The sequence below is a fragment of the Lutjanus erythropterus genome, chromosome 3 (genome assembly GCF_056507025.1).
Source record: "Lutjanus erythropterus isolate fLutEry1 chromosome 3, fLutEry1.hap2, whole genome shotgun sequence".
Classification (NCBI taxonomy): domain Eukaryota; kingdom Metazoa; phylum Chordata; class Actinopteri; order Lutjaniformes; family Lutjanidae; genus Lutjanus; species Lutjanus erythropterus.
In genome coordinates this window covers 46167649-46186403 of record NC_139319.1, presented here as the reverse complement: position 1 = coordinate 46186403, position 18755 = coordinate 46167649, and the positions used below count along the sequence as shown (strand labels likewise).

General features: G+C 39.4%; 1 protein-coding gene and 1 pseudogene across 1 annotated transcript in view; one reads left to right on the top strand and one right to left on the bottom strand.

Annotated features, from left to right (window-relative positions):
• Positions 1-18755, bottom strand: part of LOC146330913 (cytoplasmic phosphatidylinositol transfer protein 1-like) — a 139078-nt gene that overhangs the window by 13983 nt on the left and 106340 nt on the right. The window contains exons 3-5 of the mRNA XM_084711003.1: positions 8234-8322; positions 5224-5231; positions 2513-2584 (exon numbers count right to left, since the gene is read on the bottom strand). Of these exons, the coding sequence (XP_084567129.1) occupies positions 2513-2584; positions 5224-5231; positions 8234-8322 (169 nt within the window). The remainder of the gene's footprint in view (positions 1-2512; positions 2585-5223; positions 5232-8233; positions 8323-18755) is intronic.
• LOC146330914 (general transcription factor II-I repeat domain-containing protein 2B-like) lies at positions 13994-14887 on the top strand (annotated as a pseudogene).

Genomic DNA, 18755 nt, shown 5'->3' with positions numbered 1-18755 from the left:
ATCTCAATGCACACATTTTCTCTAAATGAATTTATCATATACTCTCAAACAGTGCAAACATATGGTGATCCTATGGTATATTTTAAATACCTCAATATCGATGTAAAGACAATATTGTAGGATGACAATTGGTGCTTTCACAAAAGATTAACACTGAGATTTTTGGTAAATAATCAGTAATGTGGATATAATGACTTCTTGGGTAAAGGCAAATAATAGAACAGCTAGAAAAGAAAATTTCTTAACTCTAAGGCAGCCATTAAAACCAAGAAAGACAACACAATATCTAAAATCTAAGGCAATATCTAGTTTCATATCATGATATCGATACAACATTGATATTTCCAGCCTTAGACTGGGACTGAAAAAAGTGGATCAGTGTATCTCTATCTGAGATGCATCAAAAGGACACTTCAGCAAAGTTGGGAGCCATTCCTCTCTTATGCAATCACCAAATCACTGGCAATTTGAAGCAAAATACAAAGACAATAAAATCAAAATTCTGGCCACCCACCATGATATATTTCAAGAGATTTGTCTGTTGCACACCACCTGACTGTTCTTCTTCCTCAGTGTCCAGGCAGTGGCAGCATTTCATTTGATGACTAATGCCCCTATAAACTGGAGAGTGGAGTAAAATATAGAGAGAAAGAAAGCGAGTAGGCCAACAGCCCAAATGAAATTAGCTGTCCAACAAGTGGATCAGGTTTTGGCAGACTCTCAAAGCGTATTGTATAGTTGGCATTATTATACATCAGGATTGCACAGCAGGGTCTTTGAGTTGCCAAATCTGCCCGGATGGTTGTACTCATGTAGCCGTTGCAGAGGTCTTGTTCTCAACCATATGTCTGCTATGAGATATTTAGTGTTTTAAATTGGCTTATGTTGCTGTACAGATTTCTGTATAGCAATGATAGAAGACAGGCAGAGTTATATTAAGCTGAGAGACATCTGTGGACTGGACCTACGGGCTGATATACAGTGAGCTCATTGCAGAAATATCAGTATGACTGTGTATGTCATCTGATAAGTAAACCATGGTAAAGAAACAATATAGATATGTTGGAGGTGCTTTAAACACAATGGAAAATGCAGCAATTTCAACTGTAAAATGTCCCGCTCAGCACATATCTTGGTCACAGTTCGTTAAAAGAAAATAATTTTAGAAATGAAAGTCATTGCATGTTACAACTTTGTTTTTTTCCCAGTCAGGTTAGTGGGTCAGAAATCTATTTGCATCGAGTCATTTTTTACTTGCCCCCATAAAGAATGGTTTTATTTATTACAGTTATGAGATTAAAATTAACAGCCATGTTTGTAGTCTAGGGCTGCAGCATCCATAAAATGTCAGAAAATAATGAAAGAAGTCCATCCCAATTTTGCAGAGTCTAGGTCTTCAAATGTTTTGTTTGTCAGTCCAAAACCCAAAGATGTTCAGTTTGATATGATAACAAAGTAAAGTGCGAAATCTCCATATCTGAGTGGCTGAAAACACCATTTTATGCCAATTTTACATGATAAAAAGTACTTTAATCATTAATAAATTATCAAAAAAGATTTTTTAAACTATTAGTGTCGAACCAATCCACCCTTCCTTCTTGACTCTAGCTCAGGGGTGTCCGAACTTGATGGTGGGCCATGGTCAGCATCAACATCTATTGTACTGTACTGTTTTTTTAAGATGCAAAATGGTACTAGGATCTCAAGTTCCCTTGCCAACTTTACAGGCGCCACTTACAATGTGGTACAAATACCACCACTGGTGGTACTTGAGCTCCGTCTACTGATATAAGTAGAAACCTCCTAAGATTTTAAAAATTAAATTAGTTTAAAAACATATAATCAAAAAATATTAAAATGCATAAAGTACAAGATCCCTGAAATGAAACTTAAAATACTGTTTTTCTTTCCTGTAATATATTTGTTTTAATATCAGCCTGATTTGTAGTCACATCCATGCATGTAGCACATGTACAAGTCATCCATGATTGGTTATGAGACTGTGATGGCAAGATAGTGTGTGTGTGTGTGTGTGTGTGTGTGTGTGTGTGTGTGTGTGTGTGTGTGTGTGTGTGTGTGTGTGTGTGTGTGTGAGGAGCTGCCCCTTGCAGTGTATGAGACTTTCAGTGCCACTTCTAGTGCAACCCACTTGCTGACAATAATAAAGAATCCTATTAGGAATAAATCTGCCTCCTGCATCAAGTGTTCATTGCTGAATAGAGTCGGCCCACGCTACTGTATTTTAACATTGGTCATAATAGTGGTACTTGGAGGGCCTCACATTCTCTGAGGAGGCACACAGTGTAAATGACTGTTCTAGATGAACAAACGTAATACATGTTGAACGTACAGAGCGCTCACATCACACTTCTTTGTCAAGAGCACACAGAGCTGTGGAGATAGCTTTGGCTATGACAGACTGCAGAGAAACAGACTTACTCAGTATCTCCCAAACCATTATTCAAAGAGCCTATCACATGCACACACACATACACACTTGCAGTGTACTCACATTGTCATTGCATCCTTTGTTGTCCTCGTATTTTGTCTCTATGTGGATGGAGAACTTGGGCAGGAATGAGCACTACGGATAAAGAAACAAAAAGAGGTAAAAAATAAATAAAACAAAAAGCAACTTAAGTGTCAAACCCTGCATATCAATATGGTATTTGTTGTTTTACTGCCTTTAAAAGAATAAACATAGTAGAACTACAAAGATTCACCAACCAATATTATCAGCCCAATATTGGCCTATTGCAGGGACGTCGATCTACACTGCCTGGCCAAAAAAAAAGTCACCACGGGTATTTAACTGAGCAAACAGGTAAGAGCCTTGGTCATGGAAAAGATGTTTCTCTGTTTCAGAAGGATCAAATTATTGACCTGCATCAAGCAAAGAAAACAACTAAGAAGACTGATGAAACTACTAAAACTGGGTTAAGAACTGTCACTGGTGAACCATTATCTTCCAGGAAGAAATGTGGTCGGAAAAAAATCTTGAATGATCATGATCGGAGGTCACTTTAATGTTTGGTGAAATCAAATCTCTAAAAATTTCTAAAAAATCAACAGTAGAACTCAAGGCTGTGTTTAATAGTGAAAGTAAGAGCTTTTCCACACACACAATGTGAAGAGTGGGAGCAGTGTTATGATCTGGGGTTGCTTCAGTCGCTCAGGTCGAGGTTCAACAACATTATGTGGCCAAAAAAATGAGGTCAGCTCACGACCTGAATATACTGAATGAACAGGTTTTTACATCAATGGATTTTTTTCTTCTCTGATGACACGGGTATATTCCAAGATGACAATGTCAGGATACATTGGGCTCAAATAGTCACAGAGTGGTTCAGGGAGCCTGAGACATTATTTTCACACATGTATTGTCCACCACAGAGTCCAGACCTGAACCCCACTGAGAATCTCTGGGATGTGCTGGAGAAGACTTTACACAGCGGTCCGACTCTTCCATCATCAGTACAAGATCTTGGTGAAAAATTAATGCACCTTTGGACAGAAATAAATGATGTGACATTGCAAGAGCTTATCAAAACGCTCCCATGGCGAATGTGTGCTGTAATATTAGCGTGTGACCCTTTTTTTTTTTGGCCAGCCAGTGTATATTGTGTATATTTTATTACATATAAAGAATATTGGCAGAAACATGGATATCTGAATTTTTCACTCCCTTATATTTCTATCCGCTCCAAGAATCCAGTATTGGTTGAGCTCTACTTCTGCTGATGATGCAGTCGGGGTTCCTTGGTTTGGATTTACGTCCAAACTCTAGTTAATGGCATACAGCTGTCAAAAAGAGCATCTGTGAGAGTAGACTTTTACTGCCACTGACTGTCAAAGCTGCTGTTGGAACCTTTGCTCTCTCTTCCTCCTCACTCTATAGAGTAAAATTTCAATTTCCTTGTCAAAATGGATAAAAGCCAGGGCAATCCTTAAGGCTTTTGTGAGCCTTTTGTGAGCCTTTTTTAAAAGCTATTTTTAGCACAAGTGTATTTATACTGAGTCATACATGAACACAGAACTCCTCCACATGTAAACAGAGACAATGTTAAGCGTTCTTCCACCAGAACATTGTGGTCTTTCTCCTCTCATCCCTGCACTCTAAAGCTTAAGCGGCGTGACTCACGCTTTTGACATTTCTCACTCTGCAAGACACAAGCCCTATAGCTGATCCTAATCTTACGCATATGGGTCTTTACAATGTGTCAGCTTATTATGGCAGGGCTTCATGTGTTTTCGAGGGTTAATCATGGGTCACATAGGAAGTTCTGCTTATTAGCTAAGACATGCCACTGCTATATACAGTATGTGTGTGTGTGTGTGTGTGTGTGCTGGAGGGGTAAACCAAGTTGTTTGATCGCTGCAGACACTGAGGATGCAGGTGTTGTAGCTACCAAACCTAATTCCTTTGTGAAAAGATTCTGTAACATCAAGATTCTGTGGCTTCCCTTCAAACAGCAGCAGACTGCATGACTCACTTCTGTAAACAGACATTATAGCTTCTTAAGATGCTTTAATATGTAAATATTTTCATCATTTGATAAGCTGTCAGATGCTTCAAACTAAAGCCAAGTGCACTGAGATTTCTAATCCCTACAGTTAAAACACCTGTTTATGAGTTGTGCAACGTTTCATCCTGCACCCTAAAGTGTTCTTGCAGCCAGCCTGAGCTTCCCCTGGTCTCAGAAGGAGGGGGTGGGGTGAAACAACTACTCATTCCTTTTCTTTTTTTTTAACTCCAACGTCACTATAAGCCTGTGCTGTCAGCAACCTGGCAGAGAAGCTCCATGGTGTGCTGGGATTTTAAACCTTAACTATGCAAAAGATGCACACCTTTTCTTTTTCTGTTTGCATGGAAATGTGATGTTTTCATGTCACAGATGACAAAGAAAGGGATTAATGACACAGAAAGTACAAGTGTGCATCCCAGCGCACCATAGAGCATCTCCTGTCTCTACTCTGTCCACTACTGAAACAACACAGATTGTATATTAAACAGGATTTCAACCTATTTAATATACTGTCAGTAGCTCCATCTGGTTATTTGAACTGCTGTTCTCATTTTTGCACTCACAACTGTCACATATTGCTCCTTTAAGTTTCTCTTCTTCTTCTGTTGTGATGTTGTGATTCTGTTATGTGAATGAATTTAAAAAAAAAACATAAATGCAAATAGGAACAAGCTAAATATGCACATAAAACACTTACCGTGTATTCTATAGACCATGGCGTGGAGTGATACAGACATCAGGTCAGAGCAGAGACAAAACATAAGAGAAACACAGTTAGTTATGAAGCATCTTCATTTTTTCCCCACAGCATTAAAGGAAATGGGGAGACCACAATGCAAAAACAAAATGTGTGACACAGGAACTGCATAGCGACTATCACATATCTGAGACCTCACACCATCATCCCCTCCTCTGTAACTTTCTCCTCTACTTTCTCTAATTTGCTCTCATCAAAAAGAAATTCCCTTTTATCTGTATTCCTCATCGTGTAACACTTCTTCCTCAGATCAGGATCATTAAAACAGTCCAGAAATATGTTCTGGGCACGGCCGCTCTGATCGCTGCACTTCTGAGTGCTGGTTGCTTGTAATGTTGGTGATTTACAAAGTGAAGCTTATTCTGCTGCTGCACTCATTGTAAGTCAGTGTGGATGAAAAGCATTTGCTTGATGCCAAAACTGTGAACATGTACAGTAAATACATTAACATGTTTACATGTCAATAACATGTTCATGCTTGTTCACACCATGTCTTCCTGGCAAACCGACACAGTCACAAACAGAAAGCAATGGTGTGACTGTGTCATCACAGTGTCATCATCTCATTGGAACAGAGTTATCTGTAGCAGTATATTAAGGCACAAGTCTTATCATTAGGTATCAAGACCCTTATAAGATGCTTATCAACATTAATATGTGTTAATAAAACATTTAAGTGTTAATAATAGAATAATTAATGTGTTTATTGTTAATTTATTGTAATTGATATTGTTTATTGTTAGATTAAGACATTTATAAACACCTAAAAGAAACCTGTTAACAATAGATCTGTAATTAAAGCTTAATCAACCTTAAAACTGTTCACACTTTACACCTGGTACTCCCAAAATGCATTAGTTTACTGTTAATAAATGCATAATAAAGGTTAATTAACCTTAATAAGTACTGCGCACACTTTACATCTGGTACTTCCAAAATGCATTAGTTTACTGTTAATAAATGCATAATAAAGGTTCATTAACCTTAATAAGCACTGCTCACACTTTACATCTGGTACTTCCAAAATGCATTAGTTTACTGTTAATAAACACATAATAAAAGGCTTAATTAACCTTAATAAGCATTTTGCATTTGCATTAGTTGACTGTTAAAATGTGCATAATATAGGACAAATTAATCTTAATCAGAATTGTTAACAAGTTTCTTATATATGCTTATAAAGGTCTTCCTCCAATCTAACAACAAACATGTTAATTATGCTATTACTAACACTTATATAGTTTGATCAACATATTAGTATTAATAAGCATCTTATAAGGGCCTTATTCCCTGTTAACTAACACTTATTTTAGGCACCTCAATATTAAGTGTGCAACTCCAAGTTTTCTTTGAATGTTCCATGTCTACATTAAGACTGTGAATCGTCAGTGTCTGTTGTGTTTTTGACCAGAGCTGCTGTCTATAAGGTTGTACTTTATTGATCCACGTTGCAGAACGCTTCCTCTATTGTCCTCAGAGGTCACTGCTTTTTCACAATTCACTCATATTTTGCCTAGAATGTTACTAAAAAACCCTCATATCCAATGGTTCACATGTCCTTCAGAGATCACATATGGAGTAGCTGAAAACTGAGCATGAGAGCTTCCTGAATAATACAACACGTCTGAAGTTGCTCAGCTCTTTCCTGGAGGCGTTTTTTTTTTTTTTTTATGTTTTAAAAAATGCAGTGGAGATTAGCAATCTTGGACCATGTGCTAGAAATGCTTCTTGTCTGTGCGTCATGAAAACTCATACTATCTTTTCACACACTACTCCAACTCCCTAAAAACATCCAGCAAAGTGTTTGTACCAAGTGCACAGAGTGCTGAATAAACTGTGTTTTGACTGAAAAACCACTTTGAGCCCACTGAAAGCCAGTCGAGAAGCTGACCTTTAAAAAACAAGCATTGTGTGCCAAGTGACTGCAGTGCTACACTATTACAGTCACAGCTACCGTGGGCTCTCTTTCTACACTGGTATCAGACTGGTTTGCACCAACAAAGTTCAATTTAATATAAGATTAACCCTGATCAAAGTTTAGCAAAACTAGGGTTAAAGTAAGTCAGTAAATGAGTAAATCCAGTTTAATCAATATGGTTACCTGCTTCTCAAAAATAAGTAAAATTAAAAAAAATAATTTTGAGTACCGTTGGGACCATGTCAATATAAATGAGGGAAGAAATCATTAATTTTCAACTGTTCTGTATTCTTTAAAACGTTGCCTTGTTTGCTGGCTGTCTAAAAAGTGAAAAACAGACAAACAACTTTACATTGTTTGCTAGCAGGCTAAACCATTAGCAAAATGTTTCTGTGTTTCCTAGCTGACTAAAAAGTAAAAATAAAGAAAAAAATATATACTGTTGGCTAGCTAGCTAGCTAAAAAGTTAACAAAACATTACACTCTTTGCTCACAAGCTAAAAAGTTAAGAAAATGTTATACTGTTTGCTAGCTTGTACGGTTTGCTTGCTTCTTAAAAACTTAACTAAATGATATACTGTTTGCTAGCTAACTAAAAAGTTAAACATTCTACTGTTTGCTAGCTAAAACATTAGCTAGACTATTCATAATGGCTTGGTAGAGAAGCTCTAGTTTCTAATTTAAAAAACTTGACAGCCAAATTATTAACTGGAATAAAAGAAGAGACCTGTCACAAAACTGAACTGGGAACTTTTTAATTTAAAACTGGTTTAAACTGGTTGGTTGGTTTAGTGCAACACAATTAAGTTAAACCATGATTTAGTCTGGTTCTTGGTTGTGGACTAAAAAACTAAACCTTCAATCAGCATGACGGTGAGTAGATAATGACTGAAATTTCATTTTTGGGTGAACTGAAGTGGGGCTCTTTTTGTTAGGGATTTAGATGTGATATTTTGTGTGGTATTGGCCATTAAAAAACAAAGTCTCTGTCAGACTGATTAACCAGACAGTCCAGCAAACACATTTACTCACCTGTTATGGTGTAAGGGTAGTAGTTCCATGCTTTCTCTGTCACGTAGAAGATTTTAGGAACCACTGCTCGAGCCCAGCTAGGTAATTTACTGCAGAGAGACGTTGAGACAGACAGAGACATAGGAAAAAGAGAAAGACTGTGAGCGTGTAGCAGTGAAGCAGGGACGGGGGTGGAATTGCTTCTGTTATCGCGGCAATCATCAAAAACATGTTCCATTTGTGAAGGGAAAATCTGGTCACAGTATAGAACATTGAAACTGAGGGATGGTGTGAAAAGAACACTGCCAAAAGCTTTCATTCAGGAGATATCAAACACAAACACTATTTTCTCCATGGTATCGCAAGACTTTCAAGTTGTTTTTTTAGCCTACTTGGAATTTGATAGCAAAAGGACACAAACCTCATGTATAGCTTTGAATTTAATGTAATTTTAGCTAAAAGCAATGCACTTTTCTCTGGAACACCCTGTCCACATTCACACTTACACACGTTCACACCTGGAAATTGCTCAATACAATCACAGTCTGATCTCCAAGCTGTTCATAAACGCACCAGAGAGATAATTGATTGCTGAGTCTCATTCCCAGGATGTCAAAGAACAATGTTCTGGGGTTGGGCATCCCAAGTACAACTAAATAATTAGAGAATAAGGACATGGAGGCAGATAGCAGGGTCTCTTCTAGTGGGTCAAAAGTGATGGTTGAAAGGGATTCTGTTTATATGGGTCTTTTTAAATTCTTTTTTTAGGAAAATGTTGCATATTATCCCTTTAAATATACACAATGTATTTGCTAAAATGCAAAAAGAGTCCTTATTGTGGCAAATATGAGGGTGTGCTGCTTTTCTTTGTCATTTATGGTAGCAGATTTGGTCTTGGACTGTTGGTCTGACAAGACAAGCAATTTGAAGACATCACCTTGGGTTCTGAGATATTGTGATGTGCATTTTTCACTGGTTTTTGACCACTGTAAATAAATAAATTATTCAACAAACTGTCAGACTAATCAGTGAATATTTTGGGAAGTATAATTATTCACTATCTTGCCAAGAGTTATATGAGAAGACTGACACCATTCTCATGTCTCTACAGTAAATATGAAGCTACAGCCAGCAGACAGTTAGCCTAGCTTAGCATGAAGACTGAAAACATTCTGACTCTGTTGTGTCAGTTTGTCTTAACGTATTAATGGCTACTACTGTTGGGCAGCAGGTTAAAAACAGCAACGCATTTTGCAAATGTGTATATTTGCATATAGAGCGGGGAGGTGAAAACACCACTGTGAATTCTTAATCATTGCTGCCTTCTTGTGAATTTGGCATTAAATGCCATACAGGAAGTACATTAAGGCGCAATGGTGACCTAAATGTTGGAGACACTAGCTTGTGACCAGACGGTTGCCAGTTCAATCCCGTGGACCTGCAGGATAAATTTAGACAGGGAAAGTAAAAGGCATTCTCATTCATTACCACCACTGAGGTGCCCCTGAGCTCCAGTGGAGCTGCTCAATCAGACTGATCAGACTGTGGTTGTTCTGGGCAGCTTCCAGGTATGAATGTGATCAGGGCATTTCAGCACAAGAGAGGCTTCCTCTCAGTGCCTCCCAGCGCACCATGGAGCATCTCTTCTGTCTGCTGAGAGATGCAGACAGAAGAGATGCTCCACGGTGCGCTGGGACACACATTTGTACTTTCTCTCTGTCATGAATGCCTTTCTTCGTCATCTGTCCTGTGAAAACACCACATTGCCACACAGTCAGAAAAAATATGAGTGTAAGTATTGTGCATAGTTCAAGTATAAAAACCCAGCGCACCATGAAGCATCTCTGCTGTGTTGCTTATATCAGAGTTTAGCGTGGTGTCAAACATAAAAAAAAAAGAACAAATAAGCCTAATCTTTTTATTGAATGACCAAATAGACAGAAATCAACTGGCAAAGCAACCTTTTTCTTTATTTGCATACTACCAGGTGTGAACACATAGTTGGAGTTTTTCAATTGTGATCGGATCACCCAAGATGTTATTATAGATAGATGTTGCATGTTATTACCAGGTCTGACCAGGCTCTCTGCTTCGTCCAACAAGCGCTCACTGGTCATAGGGGTATGATACCGCCAATATGTACACTCGGGGACTTTTTGTGTGAGTGTGCATGCTTGGCATGCTCCAGTCTTGAACTCTGCTAAAACTATAATCGAGGCTGCATTGAGAACTTATTTATGAGACTTGTCAAACACAGATGTGTGCAGGCTTTCATGTAGCCTGCCTTCATCTCCACTTCCTTTGATTGACATGGAAAACAATTTCTTAAAGAGCACGAAAATGGCGCCCACTGCATCGTGACGGCTATGAATAAAGACGACGGTCACATTGTGTGAATGCTGGCAGGCTGCTTCACTCTCTCTCCCTCCCTCCCAACAAAAGAGACTGACACTCCTCCTACACCCCCATCTGTTGATTTCTCCCATTCCCTCCTTGTTCTTTTAAGGATCTTTGCCAATAGCTGCTGCGACGGGGCCCGCGTTGCCAAGCGTGCAAGCGTGGTGGGTGGCTGCTCTGAGTTTTCACGCCAAAGCCTGTGTTTGAATTTAGAAAAGTTAAAAAAAAAAACACCCCAGTTGAGTTGAACACATCCAAAGAAAGGCAACACTTTATCCAATCATAAAATCAAGCATCCCCTCTCTGCTCTAAATGAAGGTTATTGATAGAACAAGCATGGAATCGATGTCCAGGTCGGATGGGATAAGGCCAAATAGTGAAGTACAGCACAAGGCAGATTGTGAGGGCTAATGGGGTGGTTGAAGCGTGACAGAATGAGATCAGATTGACTTTCCTGCTGGTGAATCAGAGCTAAATGTTTGGTTGTTGCAGAGCCAGATGGATGGCCAGTTGAACACGGCAGAACAGTGGTTAGTTATAGTAAAATCCTAATATTTTCAAGCTTAATTTAAAGGACAAATCTGTAATATATTTACTGTAATATATCATAAAATGACCACAATATGCCAACAGAGATTAAGGAAACATACTCTAATACTGGTCCATAACTTGTATTATTGTTGGCTTGTTTCATGTTAATTAGAGTTGATATTAACTCTGAACATCGGCTGAATGAGTAAGTGTCTATTTATGAGTCATAAGAAATCACTGATAATCTTTTAGAGGGAGTAGATGTTTATAATGCTTAAATTGAGCAATAATGGAGTGTGGCAGGCAGTCACTGTATTCCAACTCCAGAGTGTGGATTTTCAGGGGTGTGGAGTTTTGTTTTCAGGATAACGGGCTTAGCTTTACATTGACAGACAATTGACAGTTCTAATCAGCTTTCACTGTTGCGCTTGTCTTGCACTCCTGCAGTGCTCCTGCAGCCTGCCTGAGCTTCCTCAAGTCTTGGGAGGGGTGTGCAGGGCAAACAACCCGCTTTAAGCAACTGTCTATTAACTAGACCTATTTAATATACCGCCCATGGCTCCAACTCGCTATTTAGACTGCAGAACTTATTTTTGGATGCGTAATTTTTACATATTGCTCTTGTAGATATGTCATATAAAGCCATTGTGCATGCAAAAATGAGTACAGCAGTCTAAATAGCAAGTTGGCATCAATAGGCTGTAATCCTGTTTAATATACAATCTATGGTCGGAGTGAGTTGGTTCACCCTGTCCCCTCCTCCCCAGACACAGCGGAGACAGGCAGGCTGCAGAAGCTTCGCAGCAGCACAAGATGCATGCATCCTCGTAAACTGGCAATAACAAGCAACAAGTCCTCTGTTGTAAGTTTATCAGCTGTTTAGAACTGTCATTTGCCTGTCAATGTAAAGTTTAGCCTGTTATCCTGAAAACAAAAGCCCACTGCTCTGAAATAATACACTCTGGATGATGAGTTAAAGGATGGTTCACCCCAAAATGAAAATTCAGTCATTATCTGTAAACCCTCATGCCGATTGAGGGTTGGATTTATTTTTGTTAGTCCACAAAACTTTTCAGGAGTTTCACAGGAAACCAGCATCGCGGAATCTCCCAAACAACTGAAGTGAATGGTGACAAGGTTTTCAAAAAAAACATAAAATGCCTCCATACTGCTTGTCTGGCATAATCCAAGCCTCCGAAAGGCCCGACATGCCGTTTGCACACCGTCACACCACACACACCCAGTTCAGACAGTGTGCATGTGCACGTTAACATGGCTACAAGCTAAGAATTTACAGTTAAGATTTAGCCCAGGCATGTCAAAACCATTCCACAAAGGGCAGAGTGGCTGCAAGTTTTTGCTCCAACAGCAATCCTAACTCGACTAATCAGCTGTTTGAAGACTGAAATGTTTTCCTGTGCAACTTATCTCCAGCTTAACATTTGTGGACTACAAAACTAAACCTGACCTTCAATTGGTATGAGGGTAAGTTGATAATGACTGAATTTTAGTTTTTGGGTGAACTATCCCTTTTAGTGGCTGCCTGTCTCACTGCTGTCAAACTCCATTAATATTTTGACAGTTATAAGCCTCTACACCTTTTAAAAGATTTTTAATGATTTCTCATGACTCATAAACAGACATTCATTAGGCGAAAATTCAGCATTAATTTGAACCCTGATTAATGTAAAATGGACACACGAAACACTTATTCAGTTCGGGTATAGAAATTTCAAAGGAGAGCACCATGGCACAGTGTTCATGTCAAGTGAAGCCAGTATTTCAACTTAACATGTTTCCTTGATCTCTAATCTCTGACCATTTTAGTCATTTTATGTTTTATTAGACTAAACAAACTACAGATTACTTTTTTAATATTACTTGATGTAAAGTCACATATATAGTTTAATTTACTGCAGGCATGTCCAAAGTCCAGCCCGGGGGCCAATCACGGCCTGCTGTAAGATTTCATATGGCCCGCAGCTTCGGTCTTCTAATGTATTATTTATGGCCCGCAAGCACTGTCTAACAGAATAAATAAATCATAAAACTTTAAAATGTAATTCCTCCTTTCACTGCATGGTGGCAGCACCACTTTAATGCTATCTGGCTCTACGTCCTTGCTGCAAACCATTCTCCGCTCATTGCTGCCATGGCGACTGCAACGTAAAAGAGGAAAGTTGACAGTGAGGGCCGCCGCTTTCAGGAGAGATGGGAATTACAGTACTTCTTCACTGAAAATCGAGGCAATTGTGTTTGTCTCATTTGTCAAGAGACAGTTGCCTTGTTTAAGGATTGACTGCACTGAAAAAGTGAAGCAACTCCAAGCTGCTCTGGCATCACAACAGCGATTCTTCCCGTGGGCTTGTGAGTCAAAGGAAAATATCACCAAAGCAAGCTACAAAGTGGCCATGTTAATAGCTAAACATGGCAAACCTTTTACTGAAGGTACATTTATCAAAGACTGTGTCATGAAAATCGAGAAGAACATTGTGACAACGAGAAGAAGCAAGAATTTATGAATGTTTGCCTGGCATGTAACACTGTGGCACGGAGAGTTGAGGACATATCATCAGATATTCAGAGACAACTGGGGGACAGGGGAGTGGCTTTTGATTATTTCTCATTAGCCTGCGATGAAAGCACGGACGCATCTGACACTGCACAGCTCTTGATTTTTTTTTAAGACGAGTTGATGACAACATGAACGTAACAGAGGAGCTGCTTGACCTCCAAAGCCTTAAAGGTCAAAGCAGAGGAACGGATTTATTCGTTTCTGTTTGTGAAGCTGTTGATGATCTGAAACTGCCATGGAGTAAAGTTTCTGGGATCATTACCGATGGTGAGCCTGCCATGGCTGGTGAGCGAAGTGGATTGTCCACACTGATCTGCAATAAAGTCAGCGAAGAAGGAGGTAACACTATTAAACTTCACTGTATAATTCACCAGCAGACTCTCTGCGCCAAATATCTCATATTTGAACATACTGATGTTATGAAACAGTGGTAAAGGCAATCAATTCTATTGGCTCTAAAGCTCTACACCACCAACAGTTTCAGAAGTTCTTGCTCGACATCCAGGCTGAATAGGGAGACGTAATATATCACAACGATGTGAGGTGGCTAAGTTGGGGGTCCGCAATGCAGCAATTTTTCTCTCTCAGAGAAGAAATTGGACATTTTTTAGTTGAAAAGGGGCAGCTGATGGAAGAACTGTCCGATCCTGTAAGGCTGGCAGAATTGGCTTTTTTGGTTGACATAATGAAGCATCTGAATGCACTGAATGTTAATCTGCAAGGACAAGATGCAGTGGTGAGCCAGCTGTAGGCTCACATCAAAGCCTTTGGAACCAAGCTGCAACTTTTCCAAAGACACTTGTCCCAAACAGAGCCCTGCACCGCGCATTTCCCAGCTTTGAAAGAGGTCATTGACAGTTTCCCACAGGACAACATCAGTGCACAAATGATGAGTTATGCAACAGCTATCGCATCTCTTTCTGTGGAATTTAACGCTTTCGGGATTTTGCAGTTATTGAAAAGGACCTTTCCCTTCTCCCTTCTCCGTGGACCCTGATGATGCTCCTCCACAGCTGCAGCTGGAGCTCATTGAGCTGCAGCGTGATGATGAGCGGCGCGGCAAACACCAGCAGCTTTCTCTTGTTGACTTTTACGGGCAGCTGGATAAAGGCAGGTTTCCAGAAATGCGAACATTTGCTAAGAAAATGCTGAGCAGACATTCTCTGTCATGAACTTAAACAAGAACCGACTGAGGTCAAGACTAAGTGACTCCCACTTACGTGACATTTTACGCATCTCAAACCAGACCTGGCCTCTTTACTGAAATCCAGATCTCAGTCTCACCCTTCTCATTAGTGTCAGCAAGTTATTGGTTTCTTGATCAGTCTGAAATTGAGTGTTTTGAACGGTAACATCTGTCACTATTAACAGTGAAAAGCCAAAAGCATACTTATGCACTTGGACTTATGGCACTTATTTTATTAAACATCTTGAATACGATTTGGTTATAACTGTTGATGTTATGTACCTGTAGATGTAACACAAACTATTACTTTCTGAAAGATCTTGTAAAAGACAAGAGCAAAATTCACTTGTTTTAAACTTTAATAACAGACAACTTTACATTACATATAACTTCTGTTTAAAATGATCATGAGGAAAAGATATTTATCAAACTCATGGAAATTTAAGGTATTCCATACAGTTCGATGTTCAATGTTATCTGACTCTCCAGATATGAATGAAAGGCAGAATTGTGTTTTTAGAGTTGTTCACGTCTGCCTGAGTGGCTTATATTTGGTTACATTGCCATTAGAAAAATAAAGATAATTGTGACAGTGAAAATTGTTTTATAACAGTGGATATTTGCATGCAACTTTTGTGGTTAAAAAAACATCAGAAGGAACTACTGGCCCCCGGGCATCTTCACTTTATCAAATCTGGCCCTCTTTGCAAAAAGTTTGGACACCCCTGATTTACTGAGTTTCTTGGACCCAGAAATGATTCATGGTTTGGTAATTTTCTCATCTTACACTGTAAATGCTGTCTTTTTTCTGCTCTTTTCTGGTTTCCCTCCTTTTATTTTATTCAGGAGTGAGTACTTGTGATTAACATCACAGTTGGATTTACACACACTGTACAGGGCTGTCCCTTTGAAGTAGGTGTTCATCAGTGTGTTTTGCATTCTGTCCGGGGAGAAAACTACTCCACAACAAACCACCCTTGTGTCAGGACTGAAACGTTATGTGGGAAACTGCAGCTCTCTCTTACACACACATTCAAAGCGAGTGGTATTTATTCATCATCTCGTGTTCATCCTGAGAAATGAACATTTTATCTTAACAAAATGTCAGCTACTCTGGAAAGGTCAGTGTTTTGTCTTTTTTCCGTTAGAGCTGCAGATGTAAATGGACACACGAGCTGAGAGTTTGGATTCTTTCTTTCATTTGTCTGCTCTGTCTTGCTTTCCTCCTTTCTCACTTTCTCTCCATTACAATTCCCTCTACAGGTAGAGAGGGTGGTGAAATCTCTGGTCTTAAAGGGATACTTAAGATTATTTGAAGTGAGATTGTATGAGGGTTTTAGCCCTCATACAATAGGGTTATTTTATTATTTTATATTAATAAATATATTTTATATTATTATGCTATTTTAACCACTTAAAACTTAACTTAAAGGGGACCTATTATGCTTTTCCTCTTTTCTGACCTATAAATGTTGTCACAATGTCGGATACTCGTGTTAAACGATTACAAAGCGTCAAATAATGAGGTTCATGCATTTGGAAGCGAGCCCTGCAAGTTGTTTTGGAGGCTCTGCATGCTGTGTTTTACTGTCTGCTCTGCTTCGGAAGTTATATCGCTGCTCTGAGGGGTGAACTATGAAGTGAGATTAATGTGTTAGCGAGCTATGTTGAGTCTAAAGCCAGGATTTTCAGTGTCACGAAGGTGGCTCTCTTTTAACCTGGTAACCATGGGAACTTATACTAAATTCATAACCTGGTCGCAAGCAGGTTATGAATTTAGTCCTTATTGTCCTTAGCTTTTAAACTGAGGGAAGACATTAAAAATGAAAAGCTGCTGAGCTGTATGTTCATAATATCACCGAACAAATCCATATAATGTAAAAATGTAACAGCGGCACAAACTGTCTGCATCGTGCTGTCATGATGGTAACCTCCGTTTGGTGATGCAGAGTCATTTTTCCCGTTTGCTCCAGATCATATTAACACTTTAAATTTACATGGTATATAATCCACACAGTAAAATAATGATGAAGCAACTACAGACACTTTGAATACTTTTTACTGTTTTCTGTTTTGTCTTGGTGATTTTGCAGCTCAGATCACTGATTAGAAAATTCATCATCATTTATCACAGACAGTCTTTGTTTAGCTTTCCTAAAGAGGCGAGCACCAGGCAGAAGTGGATAGAGTTGCTTTTTTTTTTTCTACGGCACTTCACAGGGGACTGTTTTGTCAACACGGGCCAGTAAGATGCAGCGAGAGGCACAGCATCCTGAAGATGTACAAAGCTTTCTGTGCGGGCGATAGTGTGTAGCTGCTCTATAGGAGTCCAAAATCAAATACAAAGGCCCGGAAATGAGTATAATAGGTCCCCTTTAAAAAAAAGGCTCCGTCTTAAAATAAAATAAAAAAACCTGGTGGTAGACCAGCAACTCCAGTGTTCTGCAACGTAAAATTTATGATTTTGCCTATGGAATATGGTTGGTTGCACCGATTGCAATATTCTTGACCGATTATGATTTCTGATTTTTTGTCATGCTGATTACAATTTTCTTTCTTTCTAATGGCTAAATTTCACCAGGCGCGGCTGCGTTGCATTAGGGTTGTGCCACGTCAGCCGGAGCTGATTGCAGCCATTCTACACAGTGCTTGTGATTCCACCAGCAGTATCTTAGTGCGTCCTGAAAGTGGCTTCAAATGTGTGCCCAGTCTATTTTTGATGGATGCTGTGTAATTAGCACAGAGCAGATGAAATGGGCAGGAAGTTAGATACAGAAAAGGCCAGGAGAATCCAATTAATTTTCAAAATAAAAGACCCCATACACACTCACAATCTTAAAGACAGACAGAAAAGAAACAATTTAACCATGTAGCTTGCTTATCCATGGTAGAAGCATTAAGAACAAGGAAAGATGACCTGATCTACAAAATCTGAGCAAGTAAACGTAATCAGTAGCGCAAAATTCTCTGCTGCTGAGATGCTTTTGAAACACTTCTGGTCGGGCTTGCAGCTGTGCCGAGGATGGATCAGAACCGTGGCGCATGGCCGGTCAAGCCAAAAAAACAGCCACTTCCACTCTCTAGCTGATCGATTGGTGCATCCCTAATATTTGGCTTATATAACAGTGGTCTCCAGTCCAAAAAGGCATGGCAAAGTAAAGTAGTTAAAATAGTTGCGTCACTGCTTAGCTTCCATGCTTGCGCCCCCCTCTGCTTCTCCTAACTGGGGGGGTGTCGACCATCATCTACTGTAGCTAATACACTGACTATCAACAACTCATACAACCTGACTTTAAATAATCTGAACTATCCCTTTAAGCAAGTTTTTAAGTGTTTACACACAATAGAGATCTGAAGACAGACAGAAGAAGCATATCTAGGAGGTGATTGACAGCATTTTTTAAGTTGATAACTAAAGCTGCTTTTAAATTGTGTGCAAAAAGAATAATCCATAGATAAACCTCCATTTCTTTGCTACTCAAACCGCGATTTCTTTACTGTCTAAACAAAGCCTTGAGCAACTGCAACACTGTTTGTTGTGAAATTGTGGAACGGACAGAGCAAATTGCATGAAACTACCTCAATGGAAGCCCGACTTATCTCCGTTTGCTCCCACTGCCTTCCTCCTCTCCCCTCCTCCGAAGAGCGGAGCAGTGCTGACTCAACATAATTAGTTCCCCGGCATTGCGAACGCTGACACAGGTATTTGTGCTCAAACAAATGGCCTACAGCATCTCTGTCAGCCCCCTCTCTATTCTCCCTCTCCTGCCCTTTTTTTGTTCTTTCCCTCCCACTGTCATATTCTTTTCTTCTTGGCATATTCTCCGACCTGTTCTCTGTCATCTCTCTTTGAT